Source organism: Rattus norvegicus, chromosome 5, assembly GCF_036323735.1.
Source record: "Rattus norvegicus strain BN/NHsdMcwi chromosome 5, GRCr8, whole genome shotgun sequence".
NCBI classification, from domain to species: Eukaryota; Metazoa; Chordata; class Mammalia; order Rodentia; family Muridae; genus Rattus; species Rattus norvegicus.
Window position 1 is genome coordinate 54012972 of NC_086023.1, and position 7936 is coordinate 54020907.

Genomic DNA, 7936 nt, shown 5'->3' on the forward strand with positions numbered 1-7936 from the left:
AATGTCTGTAACTGATGCATATTACATCTTACCTACTGCTGCTGGGCAACCAAGGAGTTTGTATTGGTTTAGGTGCCCAAGGAGTGTTCCTGAGCACAAGTCATAAGGCAGCAACCATCCTGACACTGGGATTTCTTAATGAACTTACAGCTCTGGGAACAGTTTTATGCATCTACATAGAGTACTGCCATTCAAACTTTTAAATGATTTTATTTTTCAATTAGCTTTCTCATACATCCTTAGGTGTGGCTGTCCCTCTCCCTCAATTCTTCCCACTTAAATTCCCCACCCTACTATTCCTCTCTTCACTTTCATAGCAGGTGCGTTTTACTACCCCGTCCCACCCCTTCCCAGCCTCTACACATAACTGACTTCTACATAAATGCCCACATGTAAATATTACACATTAGGAGAGAACATAGCAGTGTGTATCTTACCTCACTTATTATAAATATTGTGGATATCTACAGGTAGTTATGTCTCACACACTGTACAAAATCAATTCTAAATGAATCATAGACCTTTAAGTAAGATTTTAAATTGTTAGAAGAAAAAGTAAGGAAAACTATCTAAGACTTAAATTTTAAATTAAATTTAAGGCAAATATAAGGATTTTCTAAGTATCATTTCAGTCACTCAGGAAATAAGGATAACATGTAACAAATGAAACCTCATAAAATTAAGTACGTGTGTGTTAGAGGAAACAGTCAAGTAAAGAAAGTGTACAGAGGTTGGCTGGAGAGATGGCTCAGTGGTTAAGAGCACCCGACTACTCTTCCAGAGGTCCTGAGTTCAATTCCCAGCAACCACATGGTGGCTCACAACCATCTGTAATGAGATCTGATGCCCTCTTCTGGTGTGTCTGAAGACAGCTACAGTGTACTGATATATAATAAATGAATAAATCTTTAAAAAAAAAAGAAAAGAAAGTGTACAGAGTCAGAGAAATGCTTGCTGGCCATACATGGTAAAGGAGTAATGTCTAGAATGTATAAGACCTTAAAAAAAAAATCAAGAAAACAACCAAAGTGAAAAAACAAGCTATGAAACTGAACAAAGAGGTCTCTAAACGTTAATAAATGGTGGCACAGCACTCAGGAGGCAGAGTCAGGAGGAACTCTGAGTTTGAGACCAGCCTGGTCTATATAGTGAGTTCCAGAACAGCCAGAGCTTGTACAGTGAGACCCTGTCCCAAAAAAGTGTGTGTGTGTGTGTGTGTGTGTGTGTGTGTGTGTGTGTGTGTACCTGACAATAAAAAAATTTTAAAGTATTCATCATGATTAGCCATGACAAAATGAAAATTTAAATTTCTTTGAGATTCCATCTCCCTGCAATCAGAATGGTGGTTATCAAGAATCAAATGACCCTTGGATATATACCCAGGGCTCCCTATCCTACTGTGAAGACCTGCATTTCTCTGTTCACTGATGCTCTTTACAATAACAAGGAAATAAATTCAGTCTAGCTAGCTATGAAAATGTACCGGTACATTATATATCTTATAAAATATATAATATACAATGTCCAAATATGTGTGTATATGTATATGTGTGTGTGTATATATATATATATATATATATATATATATATATATATATATATATAAAATAAAAAAACTATTAAAATTTTTGTTTGAAACAGTGTCCCCTGCAGAGGCTAGCCTTGAACTCCTAATCTTCCTGCTTCCACCTTCCAAATGCTTGAATTGCCACCATGTATGCCATTCCTGGCCACCACCTATTTCTTTGGTAATTTTTTAAACCTCTACTACAAGGGTTAAAACTTTGAATTATTTTCAGAAAAAGTACTAAGGTATAGTCACATCATTAGCAATTTGTTAGCTTTTGGTTAATGAAAGCCTGTCCTTTTCAGGTGCCAGCATGTGCCCTTCGGGATAGTAAAGGGAATGAAGACTCGAAGAGGAGAAGTCACTTTTCTGGAAGATGTCTTAAATGAAGTTCAATCAAGGATGTTACAGAACATGGCTTCCATTAAGAGTAAATTCTCCTTACCAATTGCACGCTTTCGTGGACTTCTCCTGAACCTGATCAGAAGTCCCTGTGTCAGCTTTGATGTGTAGTCCAGTTGTTTGTTAATATAGCTTTAGTCTTCTTCCCATGAACAGATGAACGTTGTCATCTGTTGTCAGAGTCATCCTGTGACCTGTTTGCAAGCAAGTGTGCATGTGCGTACATTCATGTTGAGGAGCTCTCAGATGCTGTCCACTTTTTATAAAACACAAACAAACAGGACCTCTTATTGGCTAAGCAGGCAGCCCATTGAGCCTCCCTAGCACAGGTTACACACATGCATGGGTTACATGCATGCACCACCACACTCAGCTTGTTTATACGTAGGATCTGGTTCATACTCAGGTCCTAGTGCTTTCAAGCTGCCATAGTTTCCTCTTGCTATAAGTCACCATAACCAAAGCAACATATGAGGAAAGCATTTAATTAGGGGCTCGGGGTTCCAGATAGAGTCTATGACCATCATGTGGGGAACATGGCGGTAGACAGGCAGACGTGACACCAGAACAGTAGCTTGAGATCCACCAACAAAAGCCAGAGAAAAAGCTAACTGGGAATGACTTGGGCTTGTGAAACCTCAAAGTCCTCCCCTCCGTGACTCAATTCCTTCAAAACAGCCACATCTCCTAATCTTCTCCAAGCAGTTCCACCAACTGGGGACCAAACATTCAAATATGAGCGTATGGGGGCTATGCTCATTCAAAACAGTATATTGGGCAAGCATTTTACCAATTAAGCTGTCTCCTAGCCCAAGTCCTTATGTTGCAAATTGGACCCATGTAACTAAAGTTCATATAACTGTCTAATCTTCATCATTGGAAAAATAACTACGTGCTGTAACTAATACCTTATGAGAGATATTTTTAAAAACAAGTTCATGTTTCTTCACTTTGATATAGGCAGGAGAACTGACTTAGGTAAATTAGCCCAAATTAGGAAGGCAAAGCACCCATTATCATCTTAGTTTTCGATTATATGTTTCAGATTTTTTTCCTCAAATTGATTCATTATTCTTGGTACAGATTTAAAATATCTGCCTTTATCTGTTTCAGCAACCAAAAAAATGGAGAACCCTCGGGAGACCGCAGAGAAGGTGGGGCTGGCAGCTCTCATCATCCAGGTGTGTCAGGAGTCCTTGCTCTGACCTTATGTGTAGTGTGCAGCCAACTCCAGGGTGACAATGTACTCTCGTTCTAGGACTTCAGAGGCTTGCTCTTATCCGACTATCAGTTCAGTTGGGATCGTGTTTTCCAGAGTCGTGGGGACACCGGAGTCTTCCTGCAGTACACCCACGCCCGCCTCTGTAGGTGAGACGGGGCTGTGGGGCGCCTGCTATGGTTTGGCCCTCTTTTCTGGATTTGTCCAATAGCTCTTTACTCAGAACTGGACAAAACACAGCAACCCTCTTCTTAAACATTCACCTACGATATTATAAGAAACACTTGTTCACATTGCCTTTCTTCCTCCTCAGGATATTTCTGCCAAGGAATATCCTGTCACCTTCATTTTAAGAGACACTGAAAATATTTGATAAAATGAGGGTTTTCCCCAGAGTTTCCCAAAGCTAGGAGTTATCACATGCAGCCATGAACCCGTGAATAGCTAACTGATTCTTTCACATCTGTTTCAACTTTGGTAACAGTCTGGAAGAGACTTTTGGATGTGGGTATCTCAATGACTTCAATGTTGCTTGTTTACAAGAGCCACAGTCTGTTTCAATTCTCCAGCATCTTCTCAGGTATGAAAGTCCTACTATTACCAAGTCTGATATTCTTAACTAAATTGAGAGCATTGTTGATTTCTAGAGTCCTCTGTTCACAGGCTACCTCCTGCTGCTAGGTAAACTAGCAGATCAAGGGCTCAGATTAAGCCCATCATCAAGGTTAATCCTAGTCTTAAAAGTATGATCACAAAGTGTATTGCACAACATGAAAGAAAAATGCACATTTTCCCCATGTCTTTTTCACATGCTTGACACCCAAGCTATTTAGCATCCTGTTGGCTTCACATACAAATGACCAGCCTGTGCCCTTCATCTTTTAGGTTCGATGAGGTACTTTATACAGCATCTCAGGACCTGCAGCCGAAGCACATCGTTAGTTACCTCTTAACCCTGAGGTGAGTTTCTCATCTCCTTATTTTCTTTTTAAAATATTTAAGATTTATTTTTATTTGTGTGTGTGTGTGTCTGTGTGAGTCTGTATGTGTGTGTGTGTGTGTGTGTACATGCTTACTCGCAGGCATGCATGTTAGTTTACTATAATGATAAACTCAGTCACCAATATGGATAGGTGCTACAGTGAGGAGAGAAATCAGAGTACTTACCCTTGGATGGTTTTACCCAGGAGTGAGCCAGAGCTTTTCTCACCATGTTTCCTGTGTAGCTTCTGAGTTACTGTAAACTCAGCCTACCTATAAACTTTTCTCCTGCCTAAGTCTGCATCTATACCTGTCTGATGCCGTCTTCTCTGTCCCTAACAGAGGGCTTGGCTCTCTATTGAACAGAAGAGAGAGCATTACATGGGAAAGAAATGCAAGACACTTTACAGAAGTCTTTAACTGAGTGGGAGGAAACATTACTGAGTCCAGTTGACCAGAGGCACTCAGAATATCGAGCAGCGCTGCAGACAGCATTATCGAACAATATCAATAATGCTCTTTTCAGCATTTATTGTGGTTATTTATTTTGTAAGGCCTCTTTTGCTCTATGTGCTGTTTCAGCCTGCATTGCTCTCTAGGTTAGGGACATGGAAGAATGCATAATTTAAGATGAATGCATAACTCAACCTTAGCTTAGATGGTAAGAAGTAATTACATGGGGAGATCATAGACAAGTACAGTTCGTTGTGAAATTGTTCTCTTAAAGGCAGGCTAAATATACAACTGGATATCTGTCTAGGCTTTAAGTGACCTTCAGGTGTTTTAACTTGACTATAAGGTCTGGCCAAAGTGCCTTTGGATGTAAGAGATATTGTCATGCAAATGGGATCACTACGTGTGGGGGTCCTTTAGAGGCCATCAGAACCTCTGAAGCTGGACTTACAGACAGTTGTGTTCTGCCTGACACGGGTGCAGGAACTGAACTCAGTTCCTCTGGAAGACAGCATGTGCTCGTAACTGCTGAGCCCTCCTCAGCCCGTTTTGTTTCATCAAGAGGTTTCCTATCAGCAAATCCCCTGCCCTAAAATTGCTTTCTTTAAGTTATAGAAGTTGTTACTTCTCTGATGATTAGATTTCATTTTATGTATTCAGTGATAAAAGGTGGTGTCACAGGAATGGACAGTGGTATAGAAAGTTATACCAAAGGGTGTGTGTGCTGTCACAGTGTTGACAGGAAGTTACTGTTGGTCCTCATTATTCCCTCTTGCTTATTTCAGTCACCTTGCAGCTGTGGCACATAAAACACTCCAAGTGAAAGACAGTCCTCCTGAAGTGGCTGGGGTATGTTAAATTGAATGTCCTCTAACCACTTGGCAGCTGAAACTAATATTATAAAATGTTAGTACTAAGCCTTAGGAATTTTTCTGACTATCTTCTGGTTTAACTATAACAGTATACTTTCTGACTTAGGTAATGAATAGAGCGGGGTTGTAATATCAATGTTAACATCAGTATTTCCCAAAACAGTAGACTATCAAATACGTCTCCCACCAGCTGCTCCAGTGACAAATTCTTCCTCTCCCTCGAACATCCTCTCTACACTGCTCCTTGTGTAAGAGATGCTCAGATGTATTTCCCCTCGCCTAACGTATGCACAGGACTTCAAACAACATTCCTACTTTAAATTAGAATTACTTCTGAAACCATTCGTTTTTGCTCATTTCTATCATATTATTGAGCATTTAATCATTTTTTTATTTTGTAGGCCAGACTTCACCTTTTCAAAGCTGTCCGTTCTGTCTTAGCCAATGGAATGAAACTTCTTGGAATTACACCTGTATGTAAAATGTAATTTCTAGATAAAGTATGTTTTTTATGCAAATGAGTTCTAATTGTTATCAGATGCCTTGCTATTCAGAATAGAATTTAAAGTATTATTCTGTCCCGGAATATGTGTGGTAGAGTGTGTTTGATTTGGGGTTTTACTGGAAGGGGGGTATTTGAGACAGAGTTTCTCTGTAGTTCAGGCTGTCCTGAAACTCACTCTGTAGACCAAGCTGTCCCTCACAGAGATGCACCTCAATCCCACTCATCTTCCCATCCCCCTGTAACCTACCCTCCAAAATAAAAAAACACACAACCACAACAAAAAGCATAGAAACCATCTCATCATGGAAGCTATAGTGTGTCACCATGTGTACCATAGTATATCCTTCTGTGCACACAGCTTCACTTGCAAATGTTTATTGCAATGGGTTATTGGTGTAGTTTGAGGCCATCAACATTGGATCCTCAGTGGGTCTTCTCCTGTGGGACAGTGGGCCATGCCAGGAAACTTGGTAGGGTTGAGTAGGTACAAGACCCAGCCCCATAACAGGGGCCTGAGACAGTAGGTGTCTCCCTGCTCCCTACTAGATTCCTGGCCCAGAACACATGGCTAACACCCACATCTCTCCGTGGTCACACAGCCCAGAACAGAGTTCTTCATGCTAATGAGGCACTGAGGGGTTAGCCAATAAGCTTCCGTACTTGGATATTCCTTCCTACAAAAGAAATGTAATGTCTGTCCACCCTGAGGAGGTGGTGTGCACCCATTTTCCACAATGAACAATCAGTAAACAGTTTGGAACTAAGAACTGTCTCTTCCACCAAGAGCCACTGTCGGGGATCATGGAGAATGCCTTCACCTAGAGAACGTAAGTCTCCCACAGAAGGCCCCTCTGAGCTCCCAGACAGCCACTGCTAAGCTAAGGACAATCGCTAACGGACTAAGCCAGGTACTTGCCCTGGCCCTGGGCTCATCGTTGTCTTCACTCAGCCCTCTGGCCCTCAACTCCATTCCCAAGTCCCCTTGACCCAGCAGCAGCACCTAGATATCCAGGCGTTTGGGAACCTCGGGTCCTGAGCTCCTCACCATAGGCCCAGGACCCCCAACCCTTTCTGATTCTGCTGTGTGATTTCCCAGCAGTGACTGGATTCCCAGAAGTCAGGAACCCCAGCTTCTGCCTCCCAAATCTTAGGGTGTTTTCCCACCCCGAGCCATGTATTGGTGCTTCACTCGAGGCCAAAACCTGTGCAGGGAAAACAAGGTCTACTGCTCTGCCTTCAGCCTGCCCAGCAGAGGGGCAAGACATGAACCCACATTCTCCCAGTTATCCTTTTGTTACCCCATGTCATAGAGATCCTGCAGCTTTGAATCAGCAAGATCTGCCCTTTCATTTGTCCCAGATGTTTGCAGATGATACAGATTTTGCAGTAGGACATCTCAGAGCTCTGCATCTGGGCCTGAGTGGTAGCACCAGCTAGTCTGTGTGCTGGCTCTCCAGTACTGCTCTGGCGAGACCATCCAATGCCACCATCAGCAGACAGGTCAGCACTCCTACTCTCATGCTAGGGCACCCATACCCAGGCCTCCAGAAGCCAGCTCTCCCAAGTACTGCAGCCTGGAAGGAGCTGGGCTAGCTCTTCTGCTCACAGCCTCCAGGCTGACTCACCCTTACCTTTGCATCAGAATCATTTCCACTTGCTGCCCAGGTGAGGTGTGAGGACTGCTCTCCAGAGTGCTATAGCCAGTGAAGGGGCAGGACCAGCTCCACCAACCACAGGTGGCAAAGGGAGAGGAGGGAAGGACATCATACCTAATGGGACCAGTGCTCTAATTACTGTTGCCCTCAGGGCAGACTCACCTGTGCCCCTTCCACCAGGGCCAGCACTACTGTGTTTCTCAAGAGAGTGCAAGGCCTGCTCACCCAGGTGCTGCAGCCAGTGAGAAACAGAGCTCTCCCACTCTCATGACCCCAAGGCCA

General features: G+C 42.7%; 1 protein-coding gene across 4 annotated transcripts in view; it reads left to right on the plus strand.

The window, feature by feature from the left end:
- The window catches only part of Rars2 (arginyl-tRNA synthetase 2, mitochondrial), a 52908-nt gene that overhangs the window by 36164 nt on the left and 8808 nt on the right, over window positions 1-7936 (plus strand). For 2 of the 4 annotated variants that reach the window (NM_001106643.2, XM_039109435.2), the window contains 7 exons: window positions 1873-1997; window positions 3083-3150; window positions 3228-3337; window positions 3673-3768; window positions 4074-4148; window positions 5408-5471; window positions 5896-6080. In NM_001106643.2, the coding sequence (NP_001100113.1) occupies window positions 1873-1997; window positions 3083-3150; window positions 3228-3337; window positions 3673-3768; window positions 4074-4148; window positions 5408-5471; window positions 5896-5982 (625 nt within the window). In that variant the 3' untranslated portion in view covers window positions 5983-6080. Of the gene's footprint in view, window positions 1-1872; window positions 1998-3082; window positions 3151-3227; window positions 3338-3672; window positions 3769-4073; window positions 4149-5407; window positions 5472-5895; window positions 6081-7936 lie in introns of those variants that run through there. The other 2 variants (XM_006237986.5, XM_039109436.2) reach the window with 2 other exon arrangements.